This window comes from Pelodiscus sinensis, chromosome 3 (genome assembly GCF_049634645.1).
Source record: "Pelodiscus sinensis isolate JC-2024 chromosome 3, ASM4963464v1, whole genome shotgun sequence".
Classification (NCBI taxonomy): Eukaryota; Metazoa; Chordata; order Testudines; family Trionychidae; genus Pelodiscus; species Pelodiscus sinensis.
The window spans coordinates 6,533,037-6,554,559 of record NC_134713.1 but is presented as its reverse complement, the minus strand read 5'-3'; the positions used below and the strand labels follow the sequence as shown (position 1 = coordinate 6,554,559).

General features: G+C 53.1%; 1 protein-coding gene across 9 annotated transcripts in view; it reads right to left on the bottom strand.

The window, feature by feature from the left end:
- The window catches only part of EFR3B (EFR3 homolog B), a 159,556-nt gene that overhangs the window by 17,002 nt on the left and 121,031 nt on the right, over positions 1-21,523 (bottom strand). For all 9 annotated transcript variants that reach the window (XM_006116729.4, XM_075923305.1, XM_075923304.1 and 6 more), the window contains 6 exons: positions 16,306-16,441; positions 11,283-11,438; positions 7,272-7,383; positions 5,002-5,053; positions 4,436-4,608; positions 2,617-2,692 (listed from right to left, as the gene is read on the bottom strand). In XM_006116729.4, the coding sequence (XP_006116791.1) occupies positions 2,617-2,692; positions 4,436-4,608; positions 5,002-5,053; positions 7,272-7,383; positions 11,283-11,438; positions 16,306-16,441 (705 nt within the window). The remainder of the gene's footprint in view (positions 1-2,616; positions 2,693-4,435; positions 4,609-5,001; positions 5,054-7,271; positions 7,384-11,282; positions 11,439-16,305; positions 16,442-21,523) is intronic.

Here is a 21,523-nt window from a genome sequence, read left to right as displayed (position 1 = left end):
TCTAGGGAACAGGGCTCTAGCTCAGTGGTTTTCCAGCTTCGGGTTGTGACCCAGCACTGGGGCATGAAATGTCAGGCCCTGGGACTTGTTGCTGCAGCAGAATCAGGTGACCAGTGGGGGCGATAAGGCAGCTCCCTGCCTGTCCTGGCACCACAGATTGTGCTACAGCCTAGAAGCAGCTGGTAGCAAGCCCAGCTCCGAAGTTGGGGTGAGGGAAGAGTGCACAGGGCTCTGTGCACTGCCCCTGCCCTGAGCACTAGCTCCGCACTCCCATTGGCTGGGAACCTGCTGCGGGCTGCTTCTGGGGGGCTGCATGGTCTGCGGTGCCAGGAGAGGCAGGGAGCTGCCTTAGCGCCCCACTGCACTGCTAACTGGGAAGCGCTCAAGGCAAGGCGCCGAGACCCCTCAACTCAGCACATCTCAGGGCCAGGTTCCGAGTCTGAAGGCACAGCAAGCACGTGAGGCCCACGAAGGGAATCGAGCGCAGTCCTGAGCCGGGGCCCCAACCTGCATGCTCTTTGCTGTCCCGCTTTCCTCTAGCTCAGTGTTTCTTAACCTGTGTTCCGCGGCACAGCGGTGTGCTACGAGGCAGTTGGAGGTGCGCCGCGGAGAACAGAATTCAAAATGACCGCCCTTAAAGGGGCAGGCAACCTTTTTTTTTTTTTTTGGGTCAACTCTCCCCCGACCCTTTTCTTCCTCAGTAATTTTCCCCTGGACCATTTTCCCCCCCAACCTTTTTTTTTTTTCTTCTTCTTTTTTGCTCAACAAAAATTCCTTGGTGTTCCTCATAAAAAAAAAAAATATTGTTTGGTGTTCCTCGGTCTTAAAAAGTTTAAGAAACACTGCTCTAGCTTCTTATCACATGGTTCACACTAGGCTCTGTATTGGTTGTGGTTTGGTAGCTCCGCAGGGCCCCCGTCAGGCTGTGTCTACAAACCCGCAGGTTTCCCCAACCATCCGCACAAAATCTCGCCGCCAAATCCCACCTCCACTCGGGAGCCAGCTGTGCAGATGTACATTAAAGAGATGGCGGCTATAAACCTATGGGGAGTCCCTTCTGCCTGTTCCCCCACCCCAGGGCAGACCAGCAGGGATCTGGAAGCTGGTTCTCCTACAGTCAGAAGCCGTGGCTCTCAGCCTGAGGATCATGACCTCAGCATGGGCAGGTCATGTCTGGGGAACCCAGAGTGTTTCTCCCGTCCTGAGCTTTCCTTATGAACTTGAATTAGCTTCCGTAGTTGCAGAGGAAACCTTGTGCGTGTAAACAGAGCAGCCTCCCGGCTATACAAACGAGGCGAGCGGGGCGTCAGTGAACAGAAGGTGCGTGTGCAGCATACGAGACAGTTTTCAGATTTTTGGGGTTCTGTAGCAGTTGCAATGATGGAAGAGGCAGGTGGAAGTAAGTTAATTGGGAGCGCTCAGGGCAGGACATTGTGTAAATGAGCACTGTAAACTTACTGGTAGCTGTGAAATTGTCCAGTGTAAATGGGGCCTCTGAAAAGATACCGCCCAACAGTGCCCATGTGTCATAACCACGAGGGATGGGCAGCAGCCCGGGGACTAATGGGTTAACTGTACCTAGCCAGGTAGCATTCAGCCAATAGAAATGCAGGTAGGGATTTCAAACTGAGACAAAGGAATTTGGGGGTTTTCCCTCCTGTGTCTCTGACTCAGTTTGCTCTAGATACTGAGGGAGACAGAAGACATGTGTCTCTCCAAGAAAAAGACTCTTCATAATGTGTAAGTAGGGTAAAGTTTAGATAAATCCATTAGGTTTTATTGTTTTCTGGTGTGGGACTTTGGATCTGATATCTGTGCTGTTAGAAATGGGTTTTCCTCTCTTTTGTAACTAAGTTTTGGCCCATGGGAGTCCCCGTGAGTATATTAATTGGTGACTTTTTCCATCTAGTCGTTATGCTTGCAACAGGAGTATTGTTTTGATAATAAAAGTTCTTTATTTTTTATTCACCTGGTATTGGTTCATTTCTGTGTCCTGGAAAATCTGTCAGTGGGATCTGCGTGCCTCTGACTAGGGGAGAGCAGCCACAGACTGCAGTTTGTATTTCCTCTTTTCTTTTTCAAGCTCTTTGGGGAAAGAGCTTTGGGTGCCCTGGGGTTGGTTTCAAGCGTCCACCCCTGTTTGTGGGTTCAAAAGCACTTGATGATGGCAGTGGATTTTTATCCCCAAAATCTAGGTTTTTAGGATTTTGGGGGGAAGTTTTATACCAAAGATAAGATTTGGGGTATTTTTGCAGGCCCCCACTTCTGCATTCATCATGCCAGAGTGGAGAATTAGCCTTGACACCACGTTATTAGATCCTATAGCACAAAGGATTCTGGGGAGAGCCACTCCCAAGAGAAAACAATGGATGGGCTGGGGGTGCAAAGGAACATTCGCAGGGCAGTGAGTGGAGATCTATTTGCACCTGTTAACGTATCTCCCACGATACTGGGTGCCCCTGGCACGGGAGGGCTAAGGCCTTTCTTCTCTTCCCCGCCGCCCCGCCGCATGACACAGGAAACGGGGCCACATCCCTTAGCCGGGTCACGTGCATTTTGTGGGCGAGCCACCCAGCATAACAGCCAGCCAGCTGCTCGGATCAGCCCCGTGCCTACCTTCTTCATGAAGACGGTATCTTGACGCGAACACTTGTCCACTTTCAGCTTCAGGACCGAGATGTCGTTGATGATGCTGCCGTTACAAAGAGACAAGGGGAAGGGAAATCTATGATGCAGACAGCAGACTATGTAGGGGGATGACACCTGCCCTTCCTTAGTCTTCTGGGTAGAATGCAAACTGCCTCCTCCACACCCCCTGCTACAGTACCACCTCCAGGGAGTAAACTCGCCTGGCGAGACCTGATGTGGAGGCCAATGTTCCTTCTCATTTTTTCCATCCATGTGTGGAATAAATATTGTTACTTGCACCGAGGCATGTGCAGATGCGCACCACCGGTAGAAACTCATGCTGCCAGCTATGGGCGGCTGTGGGCGCTCTGCTAATCAGCTGGGTGGCATGTGAATTTCTCCTGGGTGGCCGCCCAAGCGCTCAGCTTCGAAGGCACACTGCTGGAGGCCCGTGGCACATTTGTAAAGCAAACTAAGCTATTAAGAGATGTAAACGACAAAGCTGTCACCTGACTTTAGCTGCAGTAGCCCAGCCCTATTCCTGCCCCCGCATGTCTGTCTGCAGTTACCTTCACTTGTACATAACAACATCGCAACTGGAACTCCCTGAGGGAGTGCCCTGTCTGTGCTCTGCGAGGGCATGTCTAGGCTACATCCCTCTTTCGAAAGAGAGATGTAAATTAGGCAGATCGAAATTGCAAATGAAGCCGGGATTTGAATTTTCCGTGCTTCATTTGCATAATGGCGGCTGCACGTTCTTTCGAAAAAGGGCTTTTCGAAAGTAAAGCTGCCATCTAGACGCGGTTCTTTTGAAGAAAAAAAACAACCTTTTTCGAAAGAACCTGTTAACCTCATTTTTTCAGGCATTACAGTTCTTTCAAAAACAGGGGGGGTTTCGAAAGAACCGCATCTAGACAGCGGTTTCACTTTCGAAAAGCCGTTTTTTCAACAAACGCTCGGCTGCCATTATGCAAATGAAGCATAGGAAATTCAAATCCCAGCTTCATTTGCAATTTCAATCTGCCTAATTTACATCCCTCTTTGTAGTCTAGACACAGCCTGAGGCTACATCTACACTGCACAGTTATTTCGGAATAAGCTATTCGGGAACCGTTCTTCCAAAACAGCTTATTTCAAAATAGCACGTCTATACTGCAAAGAAGCCTCAAAATGAGTCCAAAGCAGGCTCCCCTGATGTAGATGTGCTGTCTAGCTGTAGAGCCGCAGGAGGAATAATTTAGAATGGCCCTGGTGAAGGGCTATTTCAAAATAGCAGCAGTGGAGCATCTACACACGCCTTATTTTGAAATAGCTATTTTGGAATAGGCGCTATTCTTAGTAGAATGAGGTGTACAGAAGTCGGAATAAGCCGTCCGTTATTTAGAAATTATTTCAAAATAACAAAATTGCTGTGTAGATACTCACATAATTATTTCGGAGTAACAGCCATTATTCCAAAATAACTTTGCTGTGTAGACACACTCTTAGGCTCCTAATACTTGCAGTACTTGGTTGAGCCTCTAGGCTCTGTGACATGAATACGGGCAGGAGGAGGTGGACTAGAAAGGTTTCATCTCGAAAGGGTTTTAGAGACATTAATTAATAAACCTCACAACAGCCCCTGTGAGGACAGCACGGATCAATCCCCGTTTTACAGAAAAGGAAACCGTGGCACGGGACGATTGGTGTCCAGCATCCCAGAGGAAATCAGCGGCAGGAGCTCCTTGTTCTTGGCTCCCGGCCCTGGGATGTAACACTGGAGGCTGGTCCCAGCCACGGCCCTTCCGCGTGACACACACCAACGCACCTGATGGTTGAAAACTTGGGCCGGTTTCCATGGCGGTCAATGAAGCTGATCAGGATCTCGAGGACAAAGAGACGCAGGTCGGCGTCTTCCATCAAGGCGGCGGAGAGCAGCCGGTCCAGGAAGGAGCTGGGCAGGGCCGTGAGCATGTTGCTGCACTGGAAACCCGTGGAGACCTGCGGGGCGCACAAGGTGGAGGATGATGTTAACTGGTGGGGAAAACACCTGAAGCACTGCAGCCACCAATCCAGCACACAGGCCAGGGCTGCCCCTGCAACCTACCAGCATCTCTAGCTTTGAAAAGCAAGTAAATTAAACCCGCGTGGCTTAGCAATGCGCCAACGACGGAGCCACCCAGCCAGTCCCTGGCTTGGCGTATTCGACCAACCCGGGCTCTGCTCTTCGCACGAGAGCGAGCAATCAGACCCCGTGTCCATTCAAGCCTTGCTGAGGACTGGTGAGGGCCCGCAGGCTGACCCGCCGGCTGGCCACCAGCTGTCTTAGGGGGAGCCCTGTGCTGAGACTTCGCTCCCAAACCAACCATGTCTGCTCAGAGGACCCGTTCGTACCTGAAGGAGGGATTTCAGCAGCATTATCTGAGTCAGGCGATTCCGATTCTCCCTGCAAGGGGCAAAAACAAACGCTGACCCCGGCGCGGAAAAGAGACGTCCGCAAATCCCAAACAGGCTGAGATGGAAAAGTCTATTCCCCCGCCAGGGCTCCCTGTGGGATATTTCCCTGTGCCCCAGGCAGGCCTCTTTGGTGGCTCAAGCAACCCTGGCCACACCAGCAGCACTAACACTGGGCACTATTCCCTAGTCAGAAAGATCTCTCTGCTCTATAGTCCGCGTGGTCCTTAACATCACGCCCTTGGCTCCTTCCTCTCCCTCCTTAGCGTGCACACAGCAGCTGTTTGTACTGCAATCACCTCCCCGGTACTGCCCAGCCAAGCACTCCGGACTGAGGCCTCATTCCAAAATCACTTTTGTCTCGTACCCGTGCAACACAACTGCATGCAGTGGAGACACGCCTGCTTTTCACTAGTCACTAGGGCGTAATGTATTCATTCTGCTCTGTCACTAGGCACAAACCAAGACTGTCATTATTGAATGTTTCGGGGTAAATCCGAAGGTCCCCACGTGGGGCCAATCTCCACTGGGAACACTGCTACGGCTCACAGGGGTGTGAATAATCCACACCCCGAAGGAAAGGAGACACTTCTCTAGAACTGGAAATGCAGGCTTCGGGGATTAGGTTCAAGCCCTTTATTGCCCCAGGAGCTAGGCCCATAAATTAGAGAAGAGTTTACACTAGCACATGTGTGTTTATGAAACAAAAAACAGGACTATGTAACACTTTAAAGACTAACAAGATGGTTTATTAGGTGATGAGCTTTCGTGGGCCAGACCCACTGCCTCAGATCAAAAAAAGATTTTTGATCTGAGGAAGTGGGTCTGGCCCTCAAAAGCTCATCACCTAATAAACCATCTTGTTAGTCTTTAAAGTGTTACATCGTCCTGTTTTTTGTTTCAGCTACACCAGACTAACACGGCTGCATCTCTATCACTATTCTACATGTGTGTTTATGGAGTCAGTTACTTCAAGGGGAGGAGAGCGGCCTCTAATTTCCAAGCTGCCGCTAGCAACCATGATAATTTTCCCCCAGATTGAGACGGGAAACTGTCTTCCATGGGAGGTCATTCAGTAAGTCAGTGGCAGGGAGGGGAATACCGGCCAGGAGTCTCCTGCCTGAAGCCCTAGCCCTGTGCATGCTTCCAGCCTCTAGCAGAACAGTCCATCAAACCTACATGGCTAATTCTGATGACACAACTACTCTCCTGTGGCAAGCCTGCCTGGAAGGATGGAGATGCAGCATTAAAGCATTTCATAAGCAGCAGGTTACAACAAACAAAAGGAAGTACTGTTCTGCACAATGCACAGTCAACCTGCGGAACTCCTTGCCAGAGGATGTTGTGAAGACTGAGACTACAACAGGGTTCAAAAAAGAGCTAGAGAAAAAGTCCCTCGGTAGTTCTGGTGTCCCTAGCCTCTGACTGCCAGAAGTTGGGAAAGGGTGACAGGATGGATCGCTCAATAACTACCCTGCTGTGTTCACTCCCTCTGGGGCACCTGGCATTGGCCACTGTTGGAAGACAGGCTACTGGGCAAAATGGACCTTTGGTCTGACCACGTCTGGCCATTGTTATTAAAGCTCTGCTCTCCCCAAGCTCTCTTGCCCAGGACAATGTCGTCAGAGACATACAGCAGGGCATGAGAAGGAAGAGGGAAGCCTTTTGCAGGTGACACACTGGATTCTCGTGCCTCCGTGACTGCACCACAGAGAGGCTTTGGAAGAGAATTGGCAGGGCAAGTGCAGACAAAGAGAATGGCAGATCACAGTCCTCGGAGCCCACAATCACTGAAATGGCTGTGCCAGCGCCCTCATGCACCAAGCACTGAGCGAGAGAGCAGGGCCGATGGGCCTTCACTCGCTCTCTGGCGTCTCTGCTGCTAAGAGGACCGGCTGCGGCGATGGGCACCCATCCAGTAAGAGCTGAAAGGGAGCTCCCCCGCTCATTCATAAAGGCCTGGCCCTCGCTACAGCCACCGGGGCCTAGACTTGAACCTGGGGCCTAGTGGTGGATGGTGTTTTCTCCCGCACAACGACTCAGGGGTGAACTAAACTCTTGTGCGTTGCACGTCCCAGAGGAGGCAGGGGAGGCGTCCCTGCTGGAGCAAATTCAAACCCAATCCTTGACCAGCTTCCAGTGTGTCACCCGAGCAAGGCTCCCTTTCGGCAGGAAGGGCAGGGAGAGAAGAGAAGGAAATTCGCCCTCACCCAGCTTTCCCAGCCTCGATCGCGTGGTGCAGAGAAGGCAGCGGGACCTTGCTCATGATAAAGAGCATGACCTCCGACTTCTGGTAGGTGGGGAGGGTGCTGGCAAAGGAACCTGAGAAGACAGACAGCGCTAAGAGCAGGCAAGACGGTCGAGCCGACAGGCAGAAGGAACACACAGACAGTTCCCCTTCCCCCTGCGGATGCGCCGACCTCTGCCCTCGGCAGTCAGCTGGAGACAGGGGGGGCAAGTCCGTTTATCTCCCCCACGACACGACACGCCTGGCAGACAGCCCCCAGGCTGAACCGTGGGGCTGGCACCAGCAGGGAGGGCTTCCTCCTTCTATTCCAGCCTGCGGGAAGCCGGGGGCGGCCCACCGGCGTTGGTGGGAGGGGTTTATGTCACCGCAGGGGCGGAGCTTGAGTAACTCGTCACCAGCACCCAGCTCAATTCGGTCTTGATGGGCTTCGAGTGGGACCCGTTAGCTACTCAGAGGGCAAAAAATCAGGGGAAAGGCCCGTTGTAATCAGCACCCAGCCCGCAGAAGCAGCCTTCAAAGCAGCATCCTCCAGCACCTCCTGCTCCACTCAGCCACGGGCCTAGCAGCTCTCAGGCTCATGGTGCCTGCGGGGATACAGGGCGCAGGGAGGGCCACCCAGAGGAATAGGGGAACAGGAGGGGCACCCCATTTAGCACTTGAAATCCTGGCAAGGGCACAAGAGAGCAGTGCGCCTCCAGGGTCGCCAGTCGGGGTCAGTACATCCCGCCACAGCAAGCGCCAGGGCCTGTCTGGCCAGAATCGCTCCTGCTCCCATGTGTGTGCTTGGAACCATGAGTGGAGAAGCCACCCCGGCAGGGCAGCTCAGCTTGGCTACCAGCCTGCCAGGGATATGCAGCAGACACGCTGGCCGCAGGCCATGCACGATGCAGAGAGCAAGCCCCGAGGAGCTTAAGCAGTGGCCTGTAGCAGCTTCCTCGCTTGGGTTTTATGGTCTCCCTGCATGACCCTCCCCGACACTCACACCCCACCTCCACCGGGCGTGGGCTCCTAAGGCAGACGGACCAGCCCAGCAGGCAACATGCTACCCTTCCACTGCTCTGAGTGACGGGCGGACCTGGATCAGAAGCGTAAAGCCTGCGGCAGAAGCCTAGACCTGCAGGGAGGCTGGTAGCTCCTCATTAGCTCAAGCCCACAGTCCCTTCTTCCTACCTCCACCGCCCCCCACCTCTCTGCAAGGCTGGGCTGTTAAATTCTGAGCTCCGTACACAGCGCCCAAAGCGCACCAGGGCAAAGGGAAAATCTCTGCCTAGAGCCGGAATCTCTCCGCAATTCCTTGTGTCCAGCCTCTGAGATGAGGCATAGTGGGAATCTGTGGGCAGATGCGGCCCTCTGCTGCTCCTTCATTGTCATTGCAAGCCAAGTGAAACGGCTATTCCTCAATTCACCCCACGAAAGCTCATGATACTAGCTATATATTTTTGTTAGTCTCTCAGGGTGTGTCTACACTTGCACCCTCTTTCGAGAGAGGGATGCAAATGCAGCTGAGCGAAATTGCAAATGAAGCGCGGATTTGAATTCCCTGCGCTTCATTTGCATAATCACGGACCGCCGCTATTTCGAAATACCCTACGTGTAACCCTTATTCCTCATACAACTTTTTGGCCCTTGGCCTAGCTGGCTCAATGCAAACATTTCCTGTGGACCACTAATAGTTAATGGAAATTCACCATTAATTACATAATTACACCTGAGCCATTTTGCTAGTGCTGCAGCTAAGGAGAACGGTTTAATTTAATCGGTAAGAAAGGAAATATTAAATTATTAAACAGATTAAGGGCTTTAACTTTCTCATGTTAGTTTATCAAACTTCATTTTAAATAAAGTACAATATTAATTTATGTCCAACACAAAAAGTTTCAATGTTTTCTTTATTTATGGCAGGGGTGGGGAACCTTTTTTGTGTCAGGAGCCATTGACCCAAAGAAAAATCAGTTGGGGACCACACAAGTGAGAAGCAAAAAAAACCCTCCAGAACTTCCAATCCTTACTGATGTGGTCCTCAACTGAGATATCTCACTCTTCTGGCACACCAGCCCCAAAGGGCGAGGGGGAGGGACAGAGAGGACTGAGGTTTAGTGCTTCCTATGGGCTGGATTTACTCTTATGGGGTTCTGGGGTGAGTGGATTTTGTGGACCCCACTAGGATCTAGGGTGGGGACAAAAATGAAGGGTTCAACATGTGGGCTGCCAGTGAGTGGGTTAGGGATGGGGGTGCAAGATCTGGGTGGGAGGTGGGATGCAGGAGGGGATGAAGGTGCAAGGTCAGGGTGGGAGGTAGGATGCAGGAGCAGGCTAGGAGTTGGGTGTCTGTCTGGGGGGAAGGAGCAGGAGCAAGGGAAGGTGCAGAGTGTGGCCAGCAGGGAGGATGCAGGAGCAAGGGTGGGTTCAGGGGCAGAGTGGGGGTAGGGTGTCAGGCCAGGAGGGAAACCAGTGCTGGTGCTCCAGCTTCGAGGGCGGGGAGGCGAGGGCTGAAACGCCAGCGCAGGATCCCTGCTGTGGAGGAAGGGAAGACAGGGGTGAGGGGGCCGGAGTTCAAACTGCAGACAACCTAGAACTACTTATATCCATAGATATAGATATAGCCACAGATATATAAATAAATATTGGTTTCTGTTATTTCCACTCCAGCTCATGTGAGGAAGTGGGCTTTGCCCATGAAAGCTCATGATTCTATATATTTTGGTTAGTCTCTAAGGTGCCACAGGACCACTCCTTGTTTTCAATAATTTGTTTATTCTGCATAAATAGTCCTGATTTGCGGCCCCTCCTGTCCGGGCACCCCTCCACCAGGCTGTCCTACGTGGAAAAACACAAACCCAGATGACAGATCCATCCAATTCATGGGGGAAAAAACCCAATAAGGAGGCCTGTAGCACCTTAAAGAGTCTTTACAGTGCCCCAGGACTCCTTGCTGGTTTTGCTGAAACAGACTAACATGACTACCCCTCTGAATCCAGTTCAGGGCTACTTATGATTTAAACTGGATCCAAATTTCTGCCAAAGCATCCATGACCTATGGGAAGTCAATTGACCCCTCCAGGAAATGTACACATCAGACATAAATGAAATGATGGCAGGATAAAGAAATAGACCCCCCCCATCCCGAGAAACTCATGGATTTGTGTTTTCCATAGGGCTGATTTGGAAAACAAGCTGTTCTAAAAGAACTCCACTGGGATCTGCAATCAGCAATTACTGCTCATAACGATCATTCAGTTAGACAGCTCTGATATTACTTCCCCCTAACCATTTCCCAATGCCGCTGTTACACATCCCTGTTGTCTAGAGCAGTGTTTCTCAACCTTTTTTTATAAAGTACCCCTTTAAAAAAAAAGTACCCCCAGTACCTACAGTTTTCACACACACACACACACACACACACACATTTTTTTTTCTACCATTGCAACACATTTGTTTAAACAACTTAATTGTAGCTGGGCGGGTGATGACATTTTTAGGTGTAAAAAGTACAAAAATAATAAAACTTAAAACAAACATTCAGTTTTCTCCACATTTCAGTTCTGTTGACGTACCCCCCAGACTTCTCGAGTACCCCTGAGGGTGCTCAGACCACTGGTCGAGAAACACTGGTCTATAGAGCCTGATCCTAAGTCAATGGGAGTCTGTGGGCTTTGGAGTAGACTCACATATGAGGCTAAAATTAAATTGTCTTGGTGTATAGTGTTAGAGAGACTCTGACAGTCTGGGGGAACATCAATTAGACCTGGGCACCAGACGCCTGGCCCCTCCTGGGCTAGCACGTTGTGCTGCTCTGTGGGCAGGAGATTTGGATCGTTTCTCGTTGGACGGCTCTGGTTTTCGCAACCATCCAATCGCCAGTGTCCAACCCGACCAGCAGCAGCAGCAAAGGACAGCCCCTGGTCCAAACGCATCCTTCCTAGCAGAGCGGGCCCCGGCCGGCCAATGAGGATGGAGCGCGCAGCCTGCGTACCTGTGGTCTTGATGACGGCCTCTTGGAACATCCGCTCTTCGTGCTCCTTGATCTTGGTATTGACGACGGCCCCATCGTAGCTGCCCGTCAGCTCATAGTCGATGCTCAGCCGGAGCTGCCTCAGCAGGGTGTTAAATACTTCCAGCACTGTCGGGCCTGAGGGGGTAGAGACAGATAGGCATATATCATCACACTGAGCCCTTAGAGGTCAGTATCACTAGCCCCCTTTGATAGACAGGAAAGTACTTGGCCAGACACCCTGCAGACCCAGGGCAGAGCTAGGAATTGAACTCAGCTCTCCAGAGACCCAGGCCTGCAGTCTAGCTAATACAGCCCATTGCTTCCATGCAGCCAGCCCTGCTGCTCTTACTGGAACACGCAGCCCCGACTGGTAGAAAGAAAGGGGGTAGAAAGAAAGGGCCAGTTGAACATGGGCACAACCTGACATCCCAGGCTCAGGGGATGTTCCCTCTACTCCATTCCAGCCATGTGCGGATTTTTTCCATCCCTATGCGGAATAATTGTTTCTCTGTGCACTGAGGCATGTGTGAATGTGCACCACCAATAGAAACACAAACCTAGTGGTGGGCACTCTGCTAATCAGCTGGGTGGCGTCTGTAGCTCTCCTGAGCGGCCGCACAAGTGCCTAGCGTACCGGGAGCACAGCTCAGGGCTGTGGTGGACACCACCGACTCACCCCTCCCAGTTTGAACCTCGCCTCCCACCTCTCGCATCTGCACCAGCACAGACCCCACACTGAGGATCATTTCCAAAAGCACCGTCTGGGGTTTGCCTGCACAGAAGGGAACCAACCATCCTACCGATTTGTTAGTCATTTGGGCCCAAGCCCTTGTTGGACCCAACTCAACTCAATGAGGAGTCTGGCCTCTGGGGAAAAGTTCCCACCCCGATACGTCCCACAAAAAAAATCAGGTCCCTCAACAAGCAATGCTTGGACAGATCACGCCAGACAACCCAAACGATGGAGCAAGCCCAGCCCGGAGCGGCTCCATCCGTGGCCACCACGGAGACGGGCAGTACCAGTGATGAGGACAAGCTCTCGTGTAGACCAGGTCCTAACAGGCCAGGGCCCAAGGGAGGAAGTGGGTGGGGTTTCGAAACAGGCTCAGCGTCAGCCTAGCTCTGCTCCCAGCAAACGGGTGTGAGCACTCGGTGCAGGGCAGAGATCTGGGGCAACGCTGAGCGCTCTTGAAAGCCCCGGCCGGCACGGCTCAGGAACGTCGTGACAAGAGTCTGCATGCAGCCTGGTTACAACACAGTAATGGCTCCCCACATGACACTGCAGGGAACTCCCCCGGAGCTGCAGACCACCTCCCCACCGTCTGCTCCGAACGCAGGGTGCACTTCTCTGGCCTGCTCGCTCCAACACAGCGCAACACCCGGGTTAATCCTAGAATCGCTGAATGCTAGAATGGAAGGGACTTCGAGAGGTCATCGAGTCCAGTCCCCTGCCCTCACAGCAGGACCAAGCACCATCTAGACCATCCCTGACAGGTGTCTGTCTAACCTGCTCTTAAATATCTCCAGTGATGGAGATTCCACAACCTCCCTAGGCAATTTATGAAATGCTTAACCACTCTGACCATTAGGAAGTTTTTCCTAATGTCCAATCTAAACCTCCCTTGCTGCAAATTAAGCCCAGTGCTTCTTGTCCTATCATCAGAGTAAGGATGTTAAAATACGGTTAATTGACTAGTCGACGGAATTTCCATCAACTAGCCAATAGGCACTTCTGCATTCCTCCTTTGAAATGTACTCTGGGGCTCTTGTCCGTTTCAAAGGAGGAATGCACAACTCCTCCTACAGCCCAGGGCCGGCGGGAAGTCCCGCTGACTCCGGGCTGCACGCAGGCACCTGCTTTGAAATGCACAAGAGTCTCCAGCAGGTGCATTTCAAAGCCATGGAACCCGGGAATCGGGGGGGAGGACCCAGAGCCCGGGGTCAGCTGGGGACTATGCTGCATGCCGCTAGGAGCCCGGGGTCAGCTGGGAAATGCCGCAGGGAGCCCGGGATCAACTGGGGAGTCCCCAGCTGACCCCGGGCTCCTAGCGGCATGAAGCATAGCATGGAGCCTGGGTCAGCGCGAGACTCAGAGTCCCCCGCTGATCCTGGGCTCCATGGCTTCGAAATGCCCATGGCTGATCCTGGGCTCCATGGCTTTGAAATGCCCATGGCTGATCCTGGGCTCCATGGCTTTGAAATGCCCATGGCTGATCCTGGGCTCCATGGCTTTGAAAGAGTCTCCGCTAGGGACTCTTGAGCATTTCAGAGAAGACACCTGCGTGCAGCCCGGAGTCAGCAGAACTTCCCACTGGCCCCGGGCTGTTCACAGAGTTCCATATTCCTCCTTTGAAATGTTCAAGAGCCCCAGTGGGGGATTTTGTACATTTCAAAGGAGGAATGCAGAAGTGCCTATTGACTAGTCAAAAAACTATCCGATAAGCAAATGCTTATTGGCTAGTCGACTACTTGACTAGTCTTCAACATCCTTACCTCAGAGGTCAAGGAGAACAATTTTTCTCCCTCCTCCTTGGAACACCCTTTCAGGTACCTGAAAACCACTATCAAGTCCCCTCTCAGTCTTCTCTTTTCCAAAGTAAACAAGCCCAATTCTTTCAGTCTTCCCTCAGTGGCCACATTTACTAGACCTTTCATCATTTTTGTTGCTCTTCTCTGGACCTTCTCCAATTTCTCCGCATCTTTCCTGAAATGCGGTGCCCAGATCTGGACACAATACTCCAGGTGAGGCCAATCAGCACAGAGTAGAGCGGAAGAACGACTTCTCGGAAGCCAACCCCCCCACAGCCCTACCAAACCAGTCACTCCACTGCAAGCACTGCTGCTCCTGGGAGAGGCCAAGAGAACAGCTGGCACGCATGCTGTGCGGTCATGCCACTGACTGCACCACTGGAGGGGTTAGATACCACGGGGATGTGAGAGCCTCACAAGGACACATGAGAACAGACCAAACTCTAGAGAGACGAGGTGACGGAGGAGACCGACTCCTGTGGGGAAGAGAGACATGCTTTTAGCCACCCCGAGCTCTTCTCCAGGTCACTGTCTCTTTAAGGGACCGACAGCACCAACCACGTTGCCTACGGAAGAAGCCCCGGCAGTTTTGCTAGAGGAGCTGCGCAGGATCATACCGAGCTGCCCAGAGCATGCTGGGAGTATTGCACAGAGCATGCTGGGAGTATTGCACAGAGCTTACTGGGAGACCTGGGCTCTGTTCCCAGCTCTGCCATCCATCTTGAGCAACTCACGTCATTGAGCCATGCCTCAGTTTCCTCTCCCAGCCCTGCTCTCATCTATTTCGCTTGCCAGCTCTTTGGGCCTGAGAGCATCTCTCACTGTGTGTTGGCGAGGCGCTCAGCACAGAGATCCTGCTGAGCTCCTGTCAGGCCGTTAACAACTACCCAGTTTCTCCCAGGGCCAGTGTGTGTCTGATGCACCTCTGGCCAGAAAACACTTGTAAGGAACATACATACAAGAAAGAAAGGCACAGTAAAGATGGAGGGAAAGGCAGGAAATGTAGCCAAAAGCAAAGCACAGTGGAATCCTGATTATGTGCACCTCTTTCTCAAATATCCTGCCTGCTCGTTATCCTGTTCTACGACCCCGTCTCATCAGCTGCTTTTTGCAAATAGGAAAAGTGAAGCACAGATGGGTTAGGTAACCTACCCAAGGTCTAACAGCGGGACAGTGCCAGAGCTGGGAATTGACCCTCGGAGTTCAACGCCCAGACCCGGCTGAGACACCATGCTCTCTGTCCTGGTGTGCTGGAGACACAGGAGCTCAGAGCTAGGAAACCCACAGCCCCAAGGAACCCAGGATAGAAGAGAGTCTGATGAACAGACAGAATACATTCATCTGCCTTTGTGTGGTGCAGGGTGCCAGGAGGCCAGGACAGTAAGGACTCCTGGGTCTATGCCCCCCAGTGCTAAGCACAAGGAACAACCCCTCTCCGGTCAGGCTTCTGCGATTCTGCCTCCCAAAGCAGGAGCGTGGCGCACTGGGGATCCAGACGGCTGCGCTGTCCAAATGCCGGCGCCAATCCTTTAAAGCCTATAATCCCTGTCTGCACGTGCTCAGCTCAGCCCGTAAACCAGCCCCTCCACTGGCCCATAAAGCCAGCTGGGCTCGAGCGATATTACGGGCTCCTGCCTCATCCCACCCGGGACAACGGAGCGTGGCTGCTGCCCGAGGCGGGAGCAAGGAGCTGGCGGCAGAGGTAAAAGCCTTGCTGGGCAGCCTGCCTCTCCAAACGCCCCCTGAGATTGCTCCAGCCGGGAGTCAGAACAAACCTCGGATGCACCATTCTCCCCACATGGCTCAGCAAGGTCCGGCTCTCTGAGCTGGCGCCCACAGGGCCAGAGCCAGGCTGAGCCGTTCCCCGAGGACACAGCCCCACGGGCCCCAGCGATCGGCCACGCCACGGTCAATTTCTCTGTCGCGTTCCCTTCCGTGGTGCGCAGAGGTTCCCCCGCTGGCGCCGCGGCCCGTGCCACGTGCCACGTGCGGGGCGACTGCCGGCATCGCGGCAATGCCCCGTCTCGCCCCACGCTCTCAGAAGGCAACGGACAGAAATGCCGACGGTCACTGCAGGGCGGAGGTTTGCGCCTGAGAACCAAGCACAGCGCCTCTCAGAGCCGTCACTGCTGCCGGCCCTGGCCAGCCGGAAATCTCCACCCGGCCGGGAGCTCAAGCCCAGAAAGGCAGATGCCGACTTAGTGGCCGGAGAGAAGGGGAAAGACAGGGCAGGCACCAAGCTCCAGAGCGGCCCCGGTGGCGGTGTTGAGCGACTGACCCGTCCAGGAGACGGAATAAGAAGGGGAAGTGCTGAAGATCCCCTCGGAAGTAGCTCCCACTGGCTGTCCCAGCAGACACTGAGTCTCTCATGCTCCTTTCCGGCTTCCACTAAAAAATAAATGCCTCCTCCCCGCCCACCTGCACGTCAGCATCCCCCCGCCACACTGTGAGGCTCGCTGGGTCCCCTCCTTACCCACGGATCCGGAGGCCGCGATGACAGCTGCCTCCGACAGGACCTCCACGATCCCAGCCCGCACGGTGGCCGCGCTCTTACTGTTGGCATCCAGGTGTCCCAGGAGCTGCTGGATCACGAGGTGGGAATGCTGCGGCTAGAAGGAAAGCAGGGAGACAGATGGCTGGTGAGCCAGGCAGATCTCAGCTGCTTGACCGCCCGGCGGCTCGTTTCCCAGCTCGCCGACCGGGGGCGCTCTCTGGGGTCAAATGAACTGGCCCCCGGAGCAAGGCCCAAAGCTGGGTGTGCGTTCACAGCTCCTGCCTGAGTCACGGGGGTTTCACACGGAGCACAGGGCCGGGCCCCCATCCGCAAAAGCCAGGCCTGCCAACTCCAAGGGGGAAACTCCTGCCTCTGACATCAGTGCAAGACTCACATGAGGGCAGAATCCAGCCTGCTTTCCCACAGCAGACCGCCCCAAGCCTCCAGGTCCCTGGTAAATCATCCTCAATTCCAGGCCTCACAGCCAGCCCCCCAAACCCTCCCCACCATGGAGAAGGATCCCTTCTTCACTGACCCGTTCCTGGCCACACAGTAGAGGCCATTCAAAAAGCACACCCACAGCACGGAACTATTGACATCTGTGTGCGGAAAATTCCACAGCAGGCCAAATTCTGCGCCCACCTACAGCCCGGATAAAGTCATTGCCACCAGGGACTCACTGAGCTCAATTTAACACCTGTGAGTGATCAATTTAACACGTCACTCCTGACTACACTCACCCACCTGGGCCAATCGTTCCCTGCATGCCACAGGCAGGCAGGCATGACAGGCCGCCGACGGGGGACAGAACCAGGGATCTTCAGCACCAAAAGCCTCTGCTGCTCCAGCTAACGGAGATGCTCCTTTACGCCAGGAAGGAGGCTGGTAGCACAGCGAGACACGCTCACACAGACCGCATCTGGGCAGAGGCGCAGGGGAACAGACGGTGTGAGGAACCACCCGTCACTGACCCAGGCACAAACTTGGTGCCTTAGCAGGTCTGTTCAGGTGCTGTTCTAGATACCCAATAGAAAGGTGCTCACTCCTCCTGCTACACTATCCACTTGACCTTCGATTTAGCTGATGCTCTGAGAATCCCAGACGGGAAGGGAAACTCTGTGCGGCTTGAAAGCTTCTCTCTCACCAACTTGCGCTGATGAGAGACAGACAGCAAGAGAGACGGAGGGGAAAAGGGAGAGACACTTTCGAGCAGGGTTGTAAAAGTTGAACTGGTTAACCAGTCTCCCAGTAAGCATTAGCCTTACCAGCATGCTTACCCAGTAACCGGTTAACCAGAGAGCCAGGCCCGGCCGGAGCAGCCCTTCACCCACAGTGGCCCAGCCGGCAGGACCACAACTGCGACAGGCCTGGCCGGAGTAACCCCCCTTTTCCCCAAAGTGCAGTGGGCCCGGACAGGGCAGCCTCCAGGCTGTGGCACGGTGTGTCCAGCCAACCAGAGCAGCCCCCACCTATGGTGCAGCAGGCCAGCCTGAGCAACCCCCAGCTGTGGTGCACGGGGGGGGCCAACCAACCAGAGCAGCCCCCAGCCCTGCGGGCCCAGCTGGGTTGAAACAGCCCCACCCACAGAAGGCCAGGATGGAGGAGATCCCTGCCCATGGTGGGCTGGCTGGCAGAGCCCCAACTGCGGGATCCCAGCCCTCCATAGTTCACTGGTTAACTTTTATAAGGAGTATTGACATCCCTACTTTCGACCAACACGGAGCTCCTGTCCAGGTCCGGCAGAGGTCCTCCAGTGGTACAGCTAAATGCAAGGTCCCTTGCAATATGTGCTTACTCCTCCTGCTAAACTACCTGGCTGTGTCTACATTGGCACCCTTTTCCGGAAAAGGGATGCTAATGAGACCCTTCGGAATTGCAAATGCCCCGGGGATTTAAATCTTCCCCGCGGCATTTGCATGAACATGGCTGCCGCTTTTTTCCGGCTTGGGGCTTTGCCGGAGAAAAGCGCCAGTCTAGACAGGGATCTTTCGGAAAATAAAGCCTTTTCCGGAAGATCCCTTATTCCAACTGAAAATCAGGAATAAGGGATCTTCCGGAAAAGGGTTTATTTTCCGCAAGATCCCCGTCTAGACTGGTGCTTTTCTCCGGCAAAGCCCCGAGCCAGAAAAAAGCGGCAGCCATGTTCATGCAAATGCCCCGGGGAAAATTTAAATCCCCGGGGCATTTGCAATTCCGAAGTGTCTCATTAGCATCCCTTTTCCGGAAAAGGGTGCCAATGTAGACACAGCCCCTGTGTCACCTTGGATTTAGCTGACGCCCTGAGAACCTCTCTCAGACGGGAAGGACAGCGCCGTGTGGCTTGAAAGTGTCTCTTCCCCCCAACTGGAGTTGGTCCAATAAATGATTAAACATGAGCACTTATGAAGGGAGAACGTACTGATTGCGTATCCTTCAAACGGGCCCTGGCGAGTGACTTGCACCCGGCATTTAGATGCTGTACAAAATGGATTGTATAAAATCTAAAGACAATGGGCATTGTGCTGTTTACAAGATAAAAAAATGCAATGAAGACAAGCACTCCCCAGAGACAGCAGGGCTAAGCTGGCGGGAGAGAGACGTGAATCAAAACGAACTCGAAACAAAAGTGACACAGACACCGCAGGTACCTCTCTGCCCCCATCGCTGTAGTATCGAATGCAGTGCTTCCCAGCTGCCAGGCCACGCCCATGCCTTGACAGGCAAGAGCTGCCGGGGGAGCAAGCTGGAGGCTGCTCTGCCCCTGCAGCCAAGTGTCTAGTCCAGCTCCTCTCCCCTGGCATGGAGCAGTGGTGCAACCAGGGCAGGACGGACCCAACTGTTGCCAAAGGAGCCACAGAGAGACCACCAGGGAGCCCTGGCTGCTGATAGAGGCCCCCTGCAAAGATGTGAGACCTTCCCATTTGTCCCATGTGGGTCCCCTGGTCCTGGAGGCGGATGGGAGCATCCTGGCTTCTCATGCTGCAGCTGCTCATGCCTTCCCCAGGGTGCCAGGTAAGCAGGAGCCGCTCTGCCCAGTTCACATGTGGGGCGTGCGGGCTGGGGGGCCCAGCTGTGTGCGTCTCCCTCTCTCCAGGGGTGGGGACTAGTGCAGTGAGGTGGAGATAGAGGGGAGTTTGGGGTGTCTAACTTGTTTCCCTCTGGGCTAAGGGCAGAACAAAAGGCCTAGCTCATGACATTTGCATGATCACATTTCAATCAAAGTTGACATAGGTGTTAATGGCTCAAGATACGAAAGGAAAGATTCTTTTAACACAATGTTGTAGCTATCTGCAAACTCTGATCCATTACAACAAAATATATTGTGTGCGTACAGATGCAATGTAAAACAACACGGGACCGCTTTCCATTAATTACCATAATGATGCAAATAAAATGTTACTGGTCCACCAAGAGTTTGTGAATGGGTTTGCTGGTCTGTTGTATAAAAAAGGCCGGGAACCACTGATCTAAGGGATTTATCCTGACCACTGCACCGTGAGGCAGGGCACAAATGGGAAACTGAGGCACAGGGCTGCTACGTGATGTGGCCAAAATTCCACAGGAAACCAGTCGCTGAGCTAGCAACTGAAGCCTGGTCACCACACCCAGAGCCCTAACTGCCAAGCCATCCTTCCTCGCCCTTAGCCCAGCCGTGCAAGGGGGAAAGAAGATAAATAACCAACGTGCTAGGTGAAAAGAACATTGGCTACATGAGAAGGAAGGAAGGGACATAACAGTCCAGACACAAATCTGTTTTCACTGGGATGCAAGCACAGAGATGATGGTAACATCTCTGATCACCTACAACCCCTCCCCACCTCCCGCCCCCCGTATCGGCTTCCTTTCTCCAGACTAAACATGCCCAGGGTTTTTAACCTTTTCTCGTAGGTCCTTTGACCACTTTTGTTGCTCTCTTCTGAACTCTCTCTAATTTGTCCACATCTTTCCTAACAGGTGGCACCCAGCACGGGGTTCAGTGCTCCTACTCCAATGCTCAACCGTGCCGAGCAGAGCGGGACAACAGCCTCTCGTGTCTCACATCCGACACTCCTGTTCCTACACCCCGGAGTGCCATTAGCCTTTTCTGCATCTGCACCACATTGCTGACTCCGATTCAGCTTGTAACCCTTTAAGTCCCAGATCTTTCTGAGCAGCACCACCTCCTATCCGGTGAGTCGCCGTTTTGTAGCTGTGCTGTTGATATTTCCTTCCTAAGTGAAGTACGTTGCATTTGTCTTCTCTGCATTTCATCTTTTGATTTCAGACCAGTTCTCCGGTTTATCCAGGTTGTTTTGAATTCTAATCCGTCTGTCAAAGCGCTTGCAACCCCTACCAGCATGGTGTCGTCTGAATACTCTCTATTCCATTATCCAAGTCATTAAGGAAAATATTGATTAGTACGGGCACCAGGACTGAACCCTGTGAGACTCCTCTGGGAGGATGTCGGATAGCAAACCAGTGAAAACTACTCTCTGAAATCAAGGTATATCACATCTACAGCTTCCCCTATCCACTAGGCCGGTGACCAGGAAATTTGGCTTTGCAATGATCTGTTCCTGATCACACTGGCTATAGCTGCTAGCCCTATTCCCCTCCAGCTGCTGACAAACACTCTTCCATAATTTGTTCCAGTATCTTTCCAATATCCTACACAGGGTCAAATTCTCCTCTCTCTTACCCCCCAGGCAATCTCTTGCTAAGCCGCTGCGGCTCTGTGGGAGTGACGGGGAGCAGAATTTGATCTGTATCGTTTTCCCCTGTCTGCACAGTTTGTGCACCTTTCTCCTTCTGCTGTGACAGGCACTAATGCGAAGGCAGCAAGCTGGAAACATGTCGTTCCCAATGGCTCCCTTGGCAAAGTTTTACACCACGCTGCCGTACCACCTAATGCAATGGGACATTGCTTTACACTGACAGAGAATGGCTCCCAAGGGAGAGGGTCCAACTGTATTCTGGTTCCCCCATGTGCACACACAGTCCTCTAGAGCAACATATTATTGGCTCACAGAAGGGGGAAGTTAGCCCTGGGGTCCTGCCCAAATTCTAAGTCGGGTAACTGACCTCTGCCTAGGTAACCCCTCCCCTAATCCAGAAATTGTGGATCGGAGTCCCTAGCTTAACTTCTGGTTATAGCTGCAGAGCCCTGGGTGTCCAAGACAAGAGGATCTCAGGGCCCTATTCCGCCACTCCCCAGTGCATGCACAAGGAAGGACTCTAG